The following is a 19,917-nucleotide window of genomic DNA, read 5'->3' as shown; positions in this document are numbered from 1 at the left end:
ACAAAAGCCCTAGCAGTACTTGACGAGATTGAATTACGTATTTTTTTTACTGTAAAATGGGGCAATATTTCCAAGGTTTCTCATTCCGTCCGTAGTTCAGACGATGGGGCTATCTCGGCAAGGGCACGGGCCATTTGTAATGAGCCTCACATAAATAACTTCATTATTCTTCTGACTGCCGAGCAGCAAGGAAGGCAGGCAAAGGAAAGAGCAACCTTTTCCCCTTGCAAAGCACTGCAAATAATCCCATTGAGACAGACCACAAAGGTCATTCCTGCAGTCCACCAAGCCCATTTATTCTGGGAAGATCACATCAGAGTTGCAGAGACAGGATCCAAAATATGATGTAGCTTGACTGGGAAACTGATACGACAAAGGAGGGAGTGGAGAGGTTCCCTGAGGTAGGACCACTCTATAAGGGCTGGGGTGATGCAATAAAGCCAACGAGCCGCAAGGCATTAAAAAAAAAAGACTTCATCAGTCGCTGCCAACTAGGCTTGATACCTGCCTGGTGTGGTAATCGAGCAGTTGAAGCATTGGGCTAGTAACCAAAAGGTTGCTGGTTCAAATACCTGGGCCTACAAGGTCAAAGCTCCAGGGATGCTGTACTAATATGGCTGACCCTGTAAAACAACACATTTCACTGTACCTATCTGGTGTATGGGACAATATAACAAAAATGATGGTAAAGGCTGGCATTGTGCTCTTCTATACGTTTGTGTCTTGAGTTTGTAAAGAATAGTTGCACTAAAGTCCTCATTAGTTTGAAGCACCCCACTGGGTACAGATGTCAGTTCAACGTCTAGTTTTCATTTTCATTTAGTTGAGTTGTCAAGTCATGTGAATTCAAGAAAACATTTCACCATGCCATTTGGATCTACGGTGCCTTCTGAAAGTATTCAGACCCCTTGACTTTTTCAACATTTTGTTATGTTACAACATTTTGTTAACATTTTGTTATGTTAATCTAAAATGGATGAAAAAATGTTATAATCTTCAGCACACAATACCCCATAACGACAAAGCACAATACCCTATAACGACAAAGCACAATACCCCATAATGACAAAGCGAAAACAGGTTTTTAGAAATGTTTGCTAACTTATAAAAAACAGAAATACCTTATTTACATAATTAGTCAGACCCTTTGCTTTGAGACTCCAAATTGAGCTCAGGTGCATCCTGTTTCCATTAATCATCCTTGAGATGTTTCTACAACTTGATTGGAGTCCACCTGTGGTAAATGCAATTGATTGGACATAATTTGGAAAGGCAAACACCTGCCTATATAAGGTCCCACAGGTGACAGTGCATGTCAGAGCATAAACTAAGCCATGAGGTCGAAGGAACTGTCCGTAGAGTTCAGAGGCAGGATTGTTTTGAGGCACAGAGCTGGGTAAGGGTACCAAAACATTTCTGCAGCATTGAAGGATTAAACTCTTTGGCCTTTAATGCCAAGCATCAAGGAAACCTGGCACCATTATAACAGTGAAGTGTGGTGGTAGCATCATGCTGTGGGGATGTTTTTCAGCGGCAGGGACTGGGAGACTAGTCAGGATCAAGGCAAAGATGAACAAAGTTAAGTACAGAGTGATCCTTGATGAAAACCTGCTTCAAAGCAATCAGGACCTCAGACCTGGGTGAAGGTTCACCTTCCAACAGGACATTGACCCCAAGCACGCAGCCACGACAAGCTTTGGGAGATGTCTCTGAATGCCCTTGAGTGGCCCAGCCAGAGCCCGGACTTGAACCTGATCGAACATCTCTGGAGAGACCTGAAAATAGCTGTGCAGCAACGGTCCCCATCCAACCTGAGCTTGACAGGATCTGCAGAGAAGAATGGGAGAAACTCCCGAAATACAGGTGTGCCAAATACAGGTGTGCCAATCTTGTAGCATTGTCCCCAGAAGACTCAAGGTTGTAATCGCTGCCAAAGGTGCTTCAACAAAGTACTGAGTAAAGGGTCTTAATATTTATGTAAATGTGATATTTCAGTTCTTATCTTTTATAAATTAGCAACATTTTCTAAACACCAGTTATTTTTTAGGGTTGTCATTATGGGGTATTGTGTGTTGATTGAGAGGGGGGACATTTTAAATCAATTTAAGAATTAGGCTGGAATGTAACAAAATTTGGAAAAAGTCAAGGGGTCTGAATAATTTCCGAAGGCACTGTAGATTTAAAAAAAACAAAAGTTGAAATTCCCAGATTTTGACTTTTTACAAAATCCAATTCGTTTCCCACATTGATTAAATGTCATCGTTCAGTGTGTCTCGCATATATTCTTGGGGGGTTGAAATGACGGGGAAACCAGTTTTTGCCCAGTGGGAAAGCCCATTCACAACTTATTGCAAATAAACTCAGCAAAAAAGTAAATGTCAACTGCGTTTATTTTCAGCAAACTTAACATATGTAAATATTTGTATGAACATAAGATTCAACAACTGAGACAAACTGAACAAGTTCCACAGACATGTGACTAACAGAAATTTAATAATGTGTCCCTGAACAAAGAGGTGGTCAAAATCAAAAGTATGTCAGTATCTGGTGTGGCCACCATCTGCATTAAGTACTGCAGTGCATCTCCTCCTCATGGACTGCACCAGATTTGCCAGTTCTTGCTGTGAGATGTTACCCCACTCTTCCACCAAGGTAGACGTGCTCAATAGGATGGAGATCCAGGCTCTTCGCTGGCCATGGCAGAACAATTCCTGTCTTGCAGGAAATCGTTGAGCTTGCCTGCAATGACAACAAGCTCAGTCCGATGATGCTGTCTCAGCCTCCAGTATTTATGCTGCAGTAGTTTATGTGTCAGGGGGCTAGGGTCAGTTTGTTATCTGGAGTACTTCTCCTGTCCTATTCGGTGTTCTGTGTGAATTTAAGTGTGTTCTTTCTTTCTCTCTCTCCCGGAGGACCTGAGCCCTAGGACCATGCCTCAGGACTACCTGACCTGATGCAGTTTCAACTGTTCTGCCTTATTATTATTATTGGACCATGCTGGTCATTTATGAACATCTTGGCCATGTTCTGTTATCTCCACCCGGCACAGCCAGAAGAGGACTGGCCACCCCACATAGCCTGCTTCCTCTCTAGGTTTCTTCCTAGGTTTTGGCCTTTCTAGGGAGTTTTTCCTAGCCACCGTGCTTCCACACCTGCATTGCTTGCTGTTTGGGGTTTTAGGCTGGGTTTCTGTAAAGCACTTTGAGATATCAGCTGATGTACGAAGGGCTTTATAAATACATTTGATTTGATGCTGTGACACACTGCCCCAGACCATGACGGACCCTTCACCTCCAAATGGATCCCGCTCCAGAGTACAGGCCTCGGTGTAACGCTCATTCCTTCAACGCGAATCCGACCATCACCCCTGGTGAAACAAAATGTGATGTTCGGATCTACCGATCCCGTGCAGGTGTTGTTACACGTGGTCTGCCACTGACGATCAGCTGTCCATCCTGTCTCCTTGTAGCACTGTCTTAGGCGTCTTATTGCCCTAGCCACATCTGCAGTCCTCATGCCTCCTTGCAGCATGCCTAAGGCACATTCACGCAGATGAGCAGGGACCCTGGGCATCTTTCTTTTGGCGTTTTTCAGTCAGTAGAAAGGCCTCTTTAGTGTCTTAAGTTTTCACAACTGTGACCTTAATTACCTACCCTCTGTAAGCTGTTAGTGTCTTAACGACCACTCCACACGTGCATGTTCATTATTTGTTTATGGTTCATTGAACAAGCATGGGAAACGGTGTTTAAACCCTTTACAATGAAGATCTGTTAAGTTATTTAGATTTTTATGAATGAGCTTTTTAAGACAGTCCTGAAAAAGAGATGTTTATTTTTTTTGCTGAGTTTTATATTTGTCTAAAATATACAACTGTGAAATCTATCCAAATGCTATTGATTTTCCATTCTACCTTCGTCATGTACAGATTGTTCAAAACATTCAGAATGAACAAACATTTTTTTCAGTTCATCCACCTACTTTACAATCTTGCTTAGGGTTGTTTTTTTTCTGCTTTACAACAGTCCAAAGATGAGTGGTAAATTATTTTAAATGATGCCACTGTGGCAGACCATGTATATGATGCCCTTACGTGACAAAGCACAAAATCATCTGACAGCACAACACATTTTTATCATACCATTCTCTACCTGCAAAGATTCTCTCCATAATTTCAAAGTGTGTCACAAAGGCCTTGCAGGATGATTCATACCCGTAAAGTACCACATTTACCAAGGGGGTTAAACATGGGAAATCATTTTGACATGTAAATGTGAATTCATAGATTTTTCATTGGTCCGTTCCCAGTTACTTTTTACATTTCCATCCCTGGCTGTAGCCTACTACTGTGTACAGGTTTGCTGTATATCTGGACAGCTTTCAAATTAACACTGGTGTTGTCCCAAGTGACACCATATTCCCTACATAGTGCACTACTTTTAAACACTGTCAGAATACGAAATGACACACCATACCTACATAGTATATTAGTTTTGATCAGAGCCCAGAGGGCCCTGGTTAAAAGTAGTGTACTATATAGGGAATAGGGTGCCGTTTGAGATGCACACTGAACCCTTTCAGCCCTACTCCTCTCATTACCAGCAGCTATTTTCACAGCATTGTCAGGCATGTCAAATCAGATAGTGCTCTTTCCCACTGACGCAAGCTGATTAGGATGAGCCGGAGAGCCAGGTCTCATTCTGCTGACTCTAGCTGTAACTACATGACAGTGGGAGCTAGCGCTAGCTGTTTGCTACGGGCGGAAACTGCCCTCATCCAGCTAGCATCGCTTCAGGTAACGCACACCAACTGTTCCAGTTGGTTTTGAATTGGAAAATATTCTGCCCCATCTTTTTGCCAAGAAAAACTCTCTTTCATGATTTAGGCTAGGATAATATCCAGTCACACATGCACAAACGATCAACTGTATCTCATCCATAGCTCCATCATCTCTATTACCCTTTGTCCTCCATCCACAAATGCACACTAACAAAAAAGCACCATTGTCTTATCACAAAGGCAACGTGGCAGCTGCCTGTATGATTGGCCCCTGGGATAATCTGGCAGAGAGCCGCCTGCCTTTGTGGATGGATTTGTGCTCACAGAGATCGCCTACCTTGCATTGTAGGCCGGTGTGAGGAGCAGATTGCGTAAGAGGATCACCACAGTAACTGTGTAATTCAGAGGATGCTCAGCCCATTGCATCCTCTGCTACCCCAGCCATGCATCCCCAAGCCAGCCCATCCATGTTTGTTTTACTAGTGAGTGTGCATGACTGGCTCCCCTGCTGAAGACCATTACCACAGGAAGACGCTGGCACGGGAGGATTACCCAGCCCCATGGAGTCGAGGGGGAATTAGAGATCTAGAGACAGAGGGAGAGAGAATGGGGGGGTGGGGAGGGAGAAGCAGATCCCTCCTCCTCATACCCACATGCAGGAAACCAGGGATGTTTCACACCCACATGAAACTGTTCATACCTTCTGGAGCCTAGTCAATGAAAGCTGGAATGGACATTGTGGGATTTTGCTTTGTGTGTCTGTGACATATGTTATGTTTAGAACATTCTGTTTCCTAGAAATCCACTCCTCTTTCACATTATTCCATTGATGTCACTGGCAGCATTACGTGGTCAGCCTTTGCTGGGGGAGGGAGGGTGAGAGAGAGAGGATTTTCACTCTGGTCCTCCCACCCCATGGTGCTCGGGAATCAGGAACACAACAACGACTTGACTAATTTAACCTGATCTCAGGATAGATAAGGGAACTTGTTGAGTGCGGGAGAAAGGGCATTCGTCCCAAATGGCAGCCTATTTCTGACTTTTACAAGGGCCCATACTGCTCTGGTCAAATGTAGTGCACTATATAGGAAATAGGGCACCATTTGGGAAACACTCAGGGGGCAAAACCCACAGGTCTCCTCCCTGGCTCCAGGGGACAGAGTGGGGCCTTAGTGGACCGAGGTGGCAGAGCGACTCATGATGTCCCATGGCCACGCTAGGCAGGCTTAGCTACTCGTTACATTAAAACAGGGGCTTCTGTGACAGAGTCAGCATTATGAAAGCTAAGAGGATTACGCTGATGGACATTTCTGGCGTTCTCGCCGTCAATTATCAAAATGAAAAGCAGTGACTGGGCAGGCCTGGCATGCCCTGCGGCACAGAAGAGCCTCTATCTCTCTCGGTCTGTCTGTCTGTCTTGTTTTCTCTGTTTATCTCTATCCCATTCTCTCCGTCACAGAAGGGGTTACTGACGTTCACAGGTTTTTTTTGTGTGTGTGCCTGTGCCATGGATTATAAAAAAGGGCATTTAAATTTTAATGTTTCTAAAGTGCAAAACTGTATGTTACGTAACTGTACTGTATAAAACTGTCCTAGTCGCACGTCAGTGGGCCAGCCATCCATGCTGCTCATGCCTATAACTCCCTCCATCCATGATCCCTCTCTCAGCCCACCCTGACTAGTGTGTTTGTGGCCCACCGTCCTCCGACTGGCCGCGGGGTCATGCGTGGGGCGTTCTACTAGCAGACATGGACGTTGATGTGACGTCATGGAGTGTGTATAGTGTGTGAGGTAGGGTGGTGCTTTGTTGTGGTGGGTAGAGCCACGGCAGTGACCATGTGGTAGTAAGGCTTGGGCCCACCCTGGGGATTAGCACAATGCTGCCTGTGAACGTAATCAGCCGATACCATGTGCCCCCACTGCTGCAGCAGCGGACATCAGCCAATGACGAGCCCCGACCAAGCAGGAAACATGTTAGTCACAACACTGACACCCTCACACACGGTTGTGTCTGAAATGGCGCCCTCCCTTTATAGTGCACTACTTTTTAGCATAGTGCTAAAATAAGTGCACTTTAAAGGAATTAGGGTGCCCTTTAGGCCTACTGTGCACACACACACACTACCGATACAATGGGTAATTCAAACTTCACAGGGATAACAACATTGACCTTATATGTGGATTACAAAAATTAAGACAAACCAGCGAGCCATTTTAAAATCCATTTTTACTTTTCTCGGTCTCATAATAAACCTGATTTCAGTTACCTGAAATACAAGCACGAAAGAATGGACTATTCTAGCGTGTTATGTACATGACAGTGCATTATGCTAATTTACCAAGATATTACTGCAGGGACAATGTCATCTCTAACCCTGGAATTGCTGCTGTGTGAACACACTTGATAAAGGGAATCTGAGGCAGACAGAATGGATGAAACATGGCTCCATCTGGTGGTGTCATACTGTAACTGCAGCAGTACCATTTAGTAAAGCCCCTGTAATGGTACTTGCTTACATACAGGCAATTTCATTTCAATTCCATTTAATCAACTCAGGAAGTAAAAATGAAAATAAACAAAAAAAAACAATTTAAAAAATGGACCTCATTGAAACATGGTTCACTTCCTGAATTGACCCCAACCCTGCCGACAGCGTATACACATCTCGTTCCCCTCTCTCGACCCACGGAAAAATATATAGGAAACAAACAGTTATTTGTTCAGAAAAGGTCATTTAAAGGTCCAATATGCAGTAATTGAGTCGCAATTTCCTGGTTGCTAAAATTCTAATAGTTCTCCTAATCTCAGTTTGTGGGACAAAACAAACAATGTACACTGTAGAGAATCATTGTACCATCTAAAGCATGGTGAAATATCTTTTCAATAACCCAAAATATAGCAGTTTTGGCTGTTAGAAGCTGGTGTATGAACCCGAAAGTAAAAGATGCAAGAACAAAATGTAATGGGAAGCATAGAAATACAACAGATCTATCACTTCTTAGACTTGCTTTCAATGAGAAAGACAGATCAAAAACTCCCATTTCTATGTGAATTTGGTTGGGTCACCCAAAACATTACACATTGCAGCTTTAATGAGAAAACAACAACAGATTAACCATTCCAGCCTACGTCCAACGATGTTGGGACTCCAGCGTGTGGTAAGCTTTCACCTCGCCAGCCCAGTCCAGAGCCGAGGGGAGGGGGCTTGAGGAGAGGTAAAAATGACCCTAAGGGTTACATCATGTGTTCACATCAAGAAGAGGTCACTCCAGAAAAGCCCATTTGTCTCTCACTGCGGTGGGGAAAGACGCACAATAAACAGTAAACAGATTTTTAAATGGGGGAAGGACAAATCAACACAGCAGTTGGAATTCAAACAGCTGGAGAGGCTCCCGAGGGGAGCTCAGGTAGCCTGTGTGTAGAGAATACCTAGAACCCTGTGGTCCTCTGGGTAATAGTCCTCGCTCCCCTCCATCCCGTCTGTGTGATACTGTCATGACTGACACCATCTCTGCTGCATGTTGCTCCTCTCTCCTACACCACAGCATACTGCTGATACAGCAGCTCACGGATCTTATAATAGTCATCACACAGGCATCCTTCCAGGCCGATGCGCCCTGCCTCCGTCTGTACAGGGGGAGAGATGAGGGTTAGAGGGGTCACACGTGCGTTATCACTGAAAAAAATCACAAGCAGATGCAAAATGGAGATTGAGTGTTGTACAGAAGCAGAAATGGTTGATTGTCACAGGTTCCTAGTCATGGCTGTTACATCTGCTCATTTCCAACGTTAAATAAAATGTATCATGTCGTTTCTGCATCATCCTTCCTTCCCCCAGAGCATTATTGTAAATAAATAACAATCGCTATTCAATTCAATTGAAGTTCAATACATATATAGCTGTTCATGTTGTTGACAACACAGGCCACCCCATGCACCCTCTGGGCTTATTTCCCATTTCTCATGCAGCAGCTCAGTGAAAGGGATGGTTTAGGCTGTCAGAGAGCGCTGAATGTAAGGAGCCTTGGCTAGTGTGACCTGGAACGGCACATAGGCTCCTATCTCCTGTTTCTGTAGCGTGAGGCATCTTGATGTACAAGTACACCCCCTGGACAGGACGCTGGTCTATCACAGGGCCTCACCCACAATCTTTCTCCTTAATGCTGAGGTATGACTCGGCCGGGGATCAAACTCCCAACCTCAGGGCAGACACTAACTACAAGGATTGTGCAGAATGAACACAGGGCTGAATTAATGACCGTACTGTGTGTTGGGGAGGAGACAGACACACAGTAAACTCACCCTGCGGACGGCCACCCTGTTGCACACCAGCACTCCTCCCACAAACTCACCCTGCGGACGGCCACCATGTTGTTGCACACCAGCACTCCTCCCACAAACTCACCCTGCGGACGGCCACCATGTTGTTGCACACCAGCACTCCTCCCACAAACTCACCCTGCGGACGGCCACCCATGTTGTTGCACACCAGCACTCCTCCCACAAACTCACCCTGCGGACGGCCACCATGTTGTTGCACACCAGCACTCCTCCCACAAACTCAGCCTGGATGCCTTCCCTCAGCAGCACCTGCTTGAAGTCGGACAGGCGCGGCTCGTTGATAAACACTGACTGGTGGCCTGGGATCTGTGAGTTAGACAGGGTGTGCATGGGTTAGAACCACAACTGTTTTCCATACACCAGATCCCAGACAGGGTTGGACTCTATTGACTCTGCAGAACTAAAAACTAAAGTCTCTATACACATGATCCCAGACCAGTTGGACTATGTGGAACTAAACCCATAGTCGCTATGCACTGGAGGTGAGTTTAACGCTTCGGTTTGCGGCAAACATGTTACTTAGAAACTACTTTAATGTATATTCCAAAATGTTATGGTGAAACATTGAAGGCACATTTTCAAAAGGATTTACTGTGACATTTTACAGGCAATAATCAGACTGCAAATCACTTGGCTGTTACTAATACACGGCCACATGATTATCTGTGACGGCAGTTTAGACCCGAAACAGACACTTACGTTTGTCACACACTACCAACTTTTTACGGACGTTAGCGGCTAACAAAATATACTGAACAAAAATATAAACGCAACATCCAACAATTTGAAAGATTTGACTGAGTTACAGTTCATATAAGGAAATCCAGAGCTCGCTCTCCCTCCCTCCCCCCGGGGCCAGAGCTCGCTCTCCCTCCCTCCCCCCGGGGCCAGAGCTCGCTCTCCCTCCCTCCCCCCGGGGCCAGAGCTCGCTCTCCCTCCCTCCCCCCGGGGCCAGAGCTCGCTCTCCCTCCCTCCCCCCGGGGCCAGAGCTCGCTCTCCCTCCCTCCCCCCGGGGCCAGAGCTCGCTCTCCCTCCCTCCCCCCGGGGCCAGAGCTCGCTCTCCCTCCCTCCCCCCGGGGCCAGAGCTCGCTCTCCCTCCCTCCCCCGGGGCCAGAGCTCGCTCTCCCTCCCTCCCCCCGGGGCCAGAGCTCGCTCTCCCTCCCTCCCCCGGGGCCAGAGCTCGCTCTCCCTCCCTCCCCCGGGGCCAGAGCTCACTCTCCCTCCCTCCCCCGGGGCCAGAGCTCACTCTCCCTCCCTCCCCCCGGGGCCAGAGCTCTCCTCCCTCCCCCGGGGCCAGAGTTCGCTCTCCCTCCCTCCCCCGGGGCCAGAGCTCGCTCTCCCTCCCTCCCCCCGGGGCCAGAGCTCGCTCTCCCTCCCTCCCCCGGGGCCAGAGCTCACTCTCCCTCCCTCCCCCCGGGGCCAGAGCCCACTCTCCCTCCCTCCCCCGGGGCCAGAGCTCACTCTCACCTCGTGGGCAGGCAGAGGCTCCAGGGTAGGGATGACATCACTCTCCTCCGACAGCTCGCGCACATCCTCGCCAAACAACGTCTTCATGGCGCGCTGCTCCGCCACCACGCTATGGTCTGTGGTGGCATCGTCAGCAGGGGTCACGTCCATGGCCAGCTCACTGTCTTCCACAACCTCCTCGCCAGTTCCCTTCTCGCCTTTCACCATGCCCTCCTCAGGCAGCACGCCTGTGTCCACCTTGACCACGCGCATGTCCAGTACGCCATCGATCCACGCCAGCTCTGTGTCCTTGGCGCGGCAGAACTGCAGCGAGCTCACCAGTGAGTCTTTCAACCGCACCTAGGGAAGAAGAACACAACCTCTTATGTACATACAACAGAAAGTGGTTTAGCTCAACGTTTGTGTTTCTATACATTTCTGCACATAAATAAAACTGCTTCTGTAGCTCAGTTTGTTGAACATGGCATTTGCAACACCAGGATAGTGGGTTTGAGTCACGGGACCACCCATACGTAATATTTATGCACGCTTGACTGGAAGTCGCTTTGGATAAAAGTGTCTGCTAAATAGCATATATTATAAACCTTATTCACAATTGACCCATTGTCTGGTCCAGAATTCTAAAATGGCTTGACCTGGGTTTGATTAGTTACAGCAGGGGTGGGCAATTCCAGTCCTTGAGGGCCTGATGGTGTCACAGTCTTGCCCCAGCTAACACACCTGATTCCAATAATCACCAAAACATGATCTTCAGTTTACAATGCCATTTGATTAATCAGCTGTGTTTGCTGGGATGGAGAAACTGTGTGACACCAATCAGGCCCTAGAGGACTGGAGTTTCCCACCGCTGAGTTACAGTAACTGTGACTAAAGCACATCAACTTTCTGACTGGTGAATCGTGATAACACAAAATGATATGTCAAATGGGTCAATTATTCACAGGGCATTAGTCAAAAACCTGTCTCAAAATATCCTACATGAGCATGTATTTTTTAATGACATTCTACCTGGTAAATGTGTGTCTCACTGGTGGCGTCCACAGTCTCCTGCAGCTTGGGCGTGTAGACCTTGATGTCCTTGGTGAAGGCCTTGCAGGACTCGGCCAGGTCCAGGCTGGCCTCGGGGGGGCCGTGCACGATCACCAGCTGCCGCGGTTTCATTTGGTTAATGATCTTCTTGATGGAGTCGCCGTCCGAGCGGCCCTCGTAGTCGATGTAAGTCACCCTGGCTCTGCACAGGAAGATCAGACCACAATTGATCGTTTCTCAATATTTTAAATATGCATTAAGAAAAAAATACTTTTAGGATCATATTAGAAAGAAATGGGCACAATTCATATTTTGTGCAAATAAAAAAATAACTTAGTCTTGGCAGTATAATTAAAATCACAAACTTACATTTTATTTTAAAATATGCCTTGTATGTCATTAGAACATATATCAGAATGATTTTAGCACTGAGAGGCTCTGACTACGTCTGCTCTCATTTAGGTGTTTGGGCCAAATTACTTGATCTCTAGGTTCTCCGTAGTGGAGGTACACTTGGTGGGTACTTTGGATGAGGAGTCCTGGTCCATGGGTTCGTCCCCGTTGGCCATGCCCGACTCCAGCTTGTTCTTCTCCTCCTCAGTGGCCTGGAGCTCTGGTACCAGGAAGTCCTCCGGTCTGGAGACAGACAGCCATTCATTAGTACAACATTGTGTGACGCCATCTGGAGCTGCTACAACAAAGATTCCAATACATAGCTAGAGCTCATTATCCAAAGGGATTTCCTGTTTCTACATTACCTGATCTCTCCAGAATACTACCAGTTCACTGACGATCTCTCCAGAATACTACCAGTTAACTGACGATCTCTCCAGAATACTACCAGTTCACTGACGATCTCTCCAGAATACTACCAGTTCACTGACGATCTCTCCAGAATACTACCAGTTCACTGACGATCTCTCCAGAATACTACCAGTTCACTGACGATCTCTCCAGAATACTACCAGTTCACTGACGATCTCTCCAGAATACTACCAGTTCACTGACGATCTCTCCAGAATACTACCAGTTCACTGACGATCTCTCCAGAATACTACCAGTTCACTGACGATCTCTCCAGAATACTACCAGTTCACTGACGATCTCTCCAGAATACTACTAGTTCACTGACGATCTCTCCAGAATACTACTAGTTCACTGACGATCTCTCCAGAATACTACTAGTTCACTGACGATCTCTCCAGAATACTACAAGTTCACTGACGATCTCTCCAGAATACTACCAGTTCACTGACGATCTCTCCCAAGAATACTACTAGTTCACTGACGATCTCTCCCAAGAATACTACTAGTTCACTGACGATCTCTCCAGAATACTACTAGTTCACTGACGATCTCCAGAATACTACTAGTTCACTGACGATCTCTCCAGAATACTACTAGTTCACTGACGATCTCTCCAGAATACTACTAGTTCACTGACGATCTCTCCAGAATACTACCAGTTCACTGACGATCTCTCCAGAATACTACCAGTTCACTGACGATCTCTCCAGAATACTACCAGTTCACTGACGATCTCTCCAGAATACTACCAGTTCACTGACGATCTCTCCAGAATACTACTAGTTCACTGACGATCTCTCCAGAATACTACTAGTTCACTGACGATCTCTCCAGAATACTACTAGTTCACTGACTACAGTACCTGATGATCTCTCCGTACTCATCCCATTTGACCCTCTCCTCGTGGGTGGGGAACATGGGGTAAGACTTCTTGGCCTGTTTGAAGAAGCTGCCCTTGCGGACGCCGTCTCCCTTCATCATGAGATCGTGGTGTTTGGTTTTCACCACCGCCGGCAGCTCCAGGTCATCCTCCATGTCGCTCTCATCACTCGAGTCCACGTCCACCCTGAGACAGACACAAATATATTAGACACATACAATCTTGCTGTGTTTCGTCACCTCAAAGACGAACACATCTTCATTCCTGGAGAACAACCATGCTGTTATATGGTTGTCAAGTCGTACTGGATAAGAGCGTCTACTAAATGACTAAAATGTAATCTGAGCACACATACAAACACACAGAAAACAGCTAAATACCCCTAACCCACCTGGAAGAATATTATTCACAGTGCAGTAGTATTGTAAATTCGAATAGGCCAGAAATAAAATGTCAGTGACTCACTCTTTTTCTTGTTCAAGTTTTTTGGTAGCTTCCTTCTTCATTCTCTCTTTCTCTAGGTATTCTTCCAGCTCTCTGCCTTCCAGCTTCACCCGTTTCCTAATCTGTCAACATGACAACAAAAATGTATGAAAAAGGGGGGGGGTGAGAAAGCCATTGTGACATATCAAGCTGTTCCCATGCTTGAGTTGAGATGGAAACTGGGAGACAGGAAGAGCCATATGGACACGCTGCACAAACAGATAAATCCCAAAATCTGAGCCAAAATGGCAGCTCGTCTTCCCTAAAGTATTTTCTTATAATTTCACCTCCAGGTCCAGCATCTTCTCCCCGGGGTTGTCGATGAGGTAGCGGCCCAGGGTGCCGGGCGTGGTACGGTAGGTAAGGATCACAGAGTTCTTGGCGTCCTGACACCATTGGATGAAGAGCTCACGGGAGAAGCCAGACTCCAGGTCGGGCTGACTGCAGAGCACCACCTTGGGGCTGGGCACGCGGGCCAGGTCGGCCAGGCTGTGGCACAGGGACAGGTGACGGAACTGGAAGGGGTTGTTGCGCTTGTCTTCGAAGCAGCGCATCAGCTTGTCACTCATCCACTCAACCTGTAGGGCAGAATATAACAGAGTCACCACTATTGTTACCATGCCTATTACAATGACAGAGTGATGCAAGACGAACTGTTTGAGGTACCGTGTTTGTGACATGCTATATTTTGCGAAATATATTAATTCCGTGCCACAAAATGCTAACATTTTATACCTTTCAGAAGATGCAGCATGTTACATATGACAGCCCATTTAAATGAGTAGTGAGCACTATTGAAACGTGAATAAAAGCACATTACTTATATGTAGATGGTACTGGACCTGGGGAATTTTTATTTTATTTTTAGATCTTTCAAATACTTTTTAGCTGTGCTCACATGTTGCAACTACACCAACAGAATAGTCCCAAAAGTGCAAACCCCACCCATCTGGCACTCCAGGCAGGCTGAAGCAAAGACTCAGATTGGACTGGTACTGTGTGGTCAGGTAATGAAAGGGTATGTGTGTGACTCTGACCTGAGACTTGGAGAACTCCACCACGTTGTAGCTGACGTTGTTGAGCAGGGCCAGAGAGTAGACCCCCAGCCCGGCGTCCTTTGTCCTCCAGATCTGGTCCAGCAGCTGAGCCAGCTCCAGTACACGGCCTGCCGTATCCACCGCGATCAGCACGTTGCCGTCTCCGCGTAGGGTCTCCATTACATTGGCTGTAGGAGGGGGGGCGGACGGAAGAATGGTAAATCACTTTTCCCTTCATATTCAACCAATAGGTATTACTGTAGCCTGGTCCCAGATCTTTTTGTGTTGTCCGGCCAACTCCTGTGGTCATGACTTTCCAGTGACCACAGGTAGTTGGTAAGAAAGCAGAAACATATCTGTGACCAGGCTAGGATTGCAGATGATTGAGTGTTGATTAACTTACTAAGGAGCTGCTCGTCCCTTTGCTTGCGACGCGGCTGCACATATGTAGCGTTGAACGAGTCTGTGATGAGAAGAGAGGGACGACTCACCGACTCCAACGTACACCCATTCAGGTGGCTGGAGAAAAACAAACAAACACTATAACCATCGTTCCCCCTCTACTCAAGTCGCTCGCTTTCCCCCGCCACCGACAGCTCTCTCGTTCCCCGCCACCGACAGCTCTCTCGTTCCCCGCCACCGACAGCTCTCTCCTTCCCTCCACCCCTCAGCTCGCCTTCCCTCCACCCCTCAGCTCGCCTTCCCTCCACCCCTCAGCTCGCCTTCCCACATTTATCGCTTGCTCTTCTCTCCATCCCTCTACTCACAGAGTGTTTGTTTAATAGCTTACTGATTGATGAACAATTTCACAAATTCAGCTGTTCTTAAATCTTTGCTATGCTTTAATAAAGGCTTTACACTTGTTCGTTAGACCAGCCTCTCTGGTATTATTTATAATGTATTTAGTGTTGTTTACACTGTTCCAAATTCCAAAAATGCATTTATAATAACCCCCTTTTATCTCCTTATTGCTATTATTATTATTACTATAATGATCATCATTATAATAATTAATGCCATGATCATAAGTAGGTTTAGTATAGCAGCCTTGTATAACCACCCCCAAGCTGTAGGCATAAGAGCACATCCTGTTTAGACTTAATACTGTAACTTAGGCCTGGTTCAATACTTATATAGGCTACTGTATCTATCATTCATTCCTTCACATCACACATCAGGAGTGATTCATGTTTTTAAATGCAATCAAGCATTTTAGTTTTAAAATAACAAAGTGACCCTTGAATAATTAGTAAATAAACTATTCCATGTTGGCAACTGCATTCACGAATGCATGCAACTGTTTTTAATCTTTGCTGTCATAACCAAAAAATAAAACGTAGACTCTACGGTTCACCTATAATTTATTTTGTGTTGTACCAAACGGTCATAAAAAGTATAATATAATCTAACAGCACCTGTTTGACATGCATCATATGTACGCAGCGCTGACGACTCACCTTTTTATTGATCTCCAGTATTTACCACAACTATTTATTCCACACATCTGACTTCCTTTACCTCCTGAGCAACCAAACATTCCACCGTTTTGTCACCCATTTGCATACATTCCCCCGTTTCCAGTTTGTCCTACCATCTGCATACATTCCCCCGTTTCCAGTTTGTCATGCCATCTGCAAACATTCCCCCGTTTCCAGTTTGTCCTACCATCTGCATACATTCCCCCGTTTCCAGTTTGTCCTACCATCTGCATACATTCCCCCGTTTCCAGTTTGTCCTACCATCTGCATACATTCCCCCGTTTCCAGTTTGTCCTACCATCTGCATACATTCCCCCGTTTCCAGTTTGTCCTACCATCTGCATACATTCCCCCGTTTCCAGTTTGTCCTACCATCTGCATACATTCCCCGTTTCCAGTTTGTCCTACCATCTGCATACATTCCCCCATTTCCAGTTTGTCCTACCATCTGCATACATTCCCCGTTTCCAGTTTGTCCTACCATCTGCATACATTCCCCCATTTCCAGTTTGTCCTACCATCTGCAAACATTCCCCAGTTTCCAGTTTGTCCTACCATCTGCATACATTCCCCCGTTTCCAGTTTGTCCTACCATCTGCATACATTCCCCCGTTTCCAGTTTGTCCTACCATCTGCATACATTCCCCCGTTTCCAGTTTGTCCTACCATCTGCATACATTCCCCCGTTTCCAGTTTGTCCTACCATCTGCATACATTCCCCCGTTTCCAGTTTGTCCTACCATCTGCATACATTCCCCCGTTTCCAGTTTGTCCTACCATCTGCATACATTTCGCCGTCTCATGTTCCGGTGTTCAGAGTTTGTTATAACCAATTTATATTTTATTAATGTGATTATGATATGCTACAGGTTAGGCCCTATTGGTCACGTGCAAAAAATACATAAATGTGTCACGTAAAGACTAAGGGTTGAGGGAATAAGGAATGCTTGTTTTTTTGCCTGACAGTTGTCAGAATTGGCTGTAATTATTTTGCCGCTTCAGCAACACGGACAGCGTGATAAACATGTTGATGTTCTGTGGTATCGCTGCAGCAGGGAGGAGAGACAACGGGTGCAAGTCACACAGTCACTCAATGTTTTTTAACACAGAGCATCAAGTCTGATCCCGGCCCAATCAAACCAATTGCGTTCAAGACCTCTAGTCATCTGTGCGTCTTAATTATATCATCAAACAATGCACTTAAAGCATCATACAGGCTCAGTGCATAGAGTTGATTTGATGAAAACACATAGGATGCGTCTACATATGGAAAAATACACATGATCAAATTTCGACCAATAGATTGGTCGAACGAACAGACGACCAAGATTTTTAAAATTTTTAGTCTGGGATGGCCCTCTACTCACATCTCTCTTTTGTGGTTGAAGTCCACCGCGTAAACAATCTCCTCTTCCCCATCCTTCACAATCTTCCAGATGGTCCCTCCGATCATGTGACCAGCAGGAAGTGGAGTGATGGACAGACCATGTCCTTTCCCTGTAAACAAAATGTAGAAAGGTCGATTGAACCAGTGTTTTATGCTAGAGCAAAGAGATCACTACAACAGGAGTCAATCGAAATTGGACAGATCGTGTCTTTCCCAGTCAAATAGGAAAGATGGATTACTGCAGACCAGTGTTACAGTTTGAACAGATACAGTACATTACTCAGGAGTCAATAGAAATGATATATTATAATTGAGTCATTATGTAACACTGATACATCGATTACCAACCTTTCAGATTGACAATCTGGGAGTACTTCAGCTGCTGGATTTTGTCGAAAGCGCAGTCCACATCATCCAGGGTGAACAGGTTGAAGTCCTCAGTGTTGTTGCGCGACTACCAAACAACAGATCACAAGTGAGAACCTTTACAGTGTTACTCCCTCTGCCCCCACGTTTCGTTTCCCCACATTTTGGTTTTTACCCAGCTGATTTAAAGAATCACCAAGCTTTGATTATTTTAATCAACTGTTTAGTGCTAGGACCCCAAAAAAGATGTGCACCCCTTGGGGTCCCCAGGACCAAGTTTGGGAAACGCTGGCGCAGTACATCGCATACATCCCTTAGCCTGGTTGGTTTGTGCTGTCTTGCAGAGTTGGCAAGACAACAAAAACTGATCTGGGACCAGGTTAGCACACCTCTGCCTCACCTGATACAGGTCATACATGAACATCTGACCCATCTTGTAGACGGGGATGGTGGCATATATGGGGCAGTTTAGGCCCAGCTTGCCCACAGCATAGGGCAGGGCCCCCAGGTGCAGGGGGTCAGGATGGGAGAGGAGCACCGCATCAACCTGGTGGACATACCTGGAGAGGAGAAGGAATGGTCCATAAGAAACCTGATTGACTGGGACAAGTTCTAGTTGTTGACATTAGGAATGAATTAAATTGAGACTGTGGTGGGGATGTCTAGATAGCTGACATCAAGACTCAATTAGTAACTCTAATCACATTTTGCCCTGCCCGATGTACCCCCTTCATGTGTAACCAATCATTAGGCCTATGTTCTGAGTCTTCCCAAGTACCCCATTGAGACCTACTGGCTTAGATTATGGTGTGGGCTTCTACCTTTTCATGGAATCAATGATGTCCATGGAGAAGCTCTCATCCCAGCCACAGTCCAGGAGGAAGCGGAACTCATCCACCTGCAGCAGGTAGCAGAGGGCAGACTCCTCCTGCACCCCTGACACAGCAGTCAGTTTGATAATAGACGTCATTTTCCTCAGCTGTCATACTACAGGGACAAGACATAGAACCATTAGTTAATTAACTAGCTATTAACAAGATTATATTTTGAACCACTTCACATGCAGCAATATGACTGCGATATGCATGTATTGTAAACTGAAAAATGTAAACAGCCATGGTCCATAAATGATATGGACATGATACAACTTCACAGCAGTTTCAATATTTACTAGACAATATAACACTATTTATCATACATCGCTAACGTTAACTAGTTATGAGATCACAAGCTAAAGTAATTGTTAGCAGTCCTAGCTAGCTAGCTAACGTTAACTAGCATGCTACGTTTGCTAGCAGACAAATGTTGCTATTACAATGGGCCATAGACTAACGAGTAACATACCATCAAGTGCCATACAGGTTTTAACTCCAATTGAGCAAAAAATTCAATAACACGACGTGCCTAACATTACAATATTATGACATTTTTAGCAACGATTGTCCACACTTCTTCCATCGACTCAGACATTGTTTGCCGCTTAAACGTCAAAGGTCACTGGGAGATACCATTAAATCGTATCTATGGCGGCGTAAATATAAATAATTGTATTGCCAAAGAATAAAAGCACTCGTTTTACTATTCAAATGAAAAAAAATGTTACTCCAGACTAATTATCTCATATTCTGAATTTGAAAACATATTCAATTTAAAAGCCTTTTTCATCACATACAGTTGCAAGTTAACACCACCATTTTAGAGCACTTGGTAGGGTCCAATGTCACTGAAGCGGTATGAGCGAGAGGAGCCTTTTCTATATGTATTTCTATAGCCGTGCTTGCAATACTTCAACGTATATCTTGCAATCACAACATAATGTAGAATTATTGTGGGAAGAACAGAGGCTTGTTGCTTGCTAGATAACC

General features: G+C 45.7%; 1 protein-coding gene across 5 annotated transcripts; it reads right to left on the bottom strand.

Annotated features, from left to right (window-relative positions):
• Window positions 1–6,985: 6,985 nt before the first annotated feature.
• On the bottom strand, window positions 6,986–19,865 carry LOC118387121 (cleavage and polyadenylation specificity factor subunit 2). 5 transcript variants are annotated; one of them, XR_008141055.1, is made up of 16 exons: window positions 19,397–19,564; window positions 18,874–19,039; window positions 18,453–18,612; window positions 18,035–18,140; window positions 17,667–17,796; window positions 15,225–15,340; window positions 14,822–15,009; window positions 14,072–14,362; window positions 13,767–13,867; window positions 13,284–13,487; window positions 12,095–12,250; window positions 11,594–11,816; window positions 10,586–10,924; window positions 9,290–9,424; window positions 8,207–8,404; window positions 6,986–8,069 (listed from the first exon to the last, which is right to left on the bottom strand). XR_008141055.1 is itself a non-coding variant. In XM_052524115.1 (16 exons), exons 2-16 carry the CDS (start codon window positions 19,020–19,022, stop codon window positions 8,030–8,032), a joined length of 2,643 nt encoding a protein of 880 aa, XP_052380075.1. In that variant the 5' UTR covers window positions 19,023–19,039; window positions 19,397–19,564; the 3' UTR covers window positions 6,986–8,029. The 5 variants fall into 5 exon arrangements, 4 of the variants coding, with proteins under 4 accessions (XP_052380075.1, XP_052380074.1, XP_052380073.1 ...); XM_052524115.1 differs by having other exon boundaries at window positions 9,183–9,424; XM_052524114.1 differs by lacking the exon at window positions 19,397–19,564 and adding an exon at window positions 19,725–19,865 and having other exon boundaries at window positions 6,986–8,404; window positions 9,183–9,424.
• Window positions 19,866–19,917: the final 52 nt, after the last annotated feature.

The sequence above is a fragment of the Oncorhynchus keta genome, chromosome 8 (assembly GCF_023373465.1).
Source record: "Oncorhynchus keta strain PuntledgeMale-10-30-2019 chromosome 8, Oket_V2, whole genome shotgun sequence".
In the NCBI taxonomy this organism is placed as follows: domain Eukaryota; kingdom Metazoa; phylum Chordata; class Actinopteri; order Salmoniformes; family Salmonidae; genus Oncorhynchus; species Oncorhynchus keta.
The sequence above is the reverse complement of the archived record's forward strand: the minus strand, read 5'-3'. Positions and strand labels throughout refer to the sequence as shown.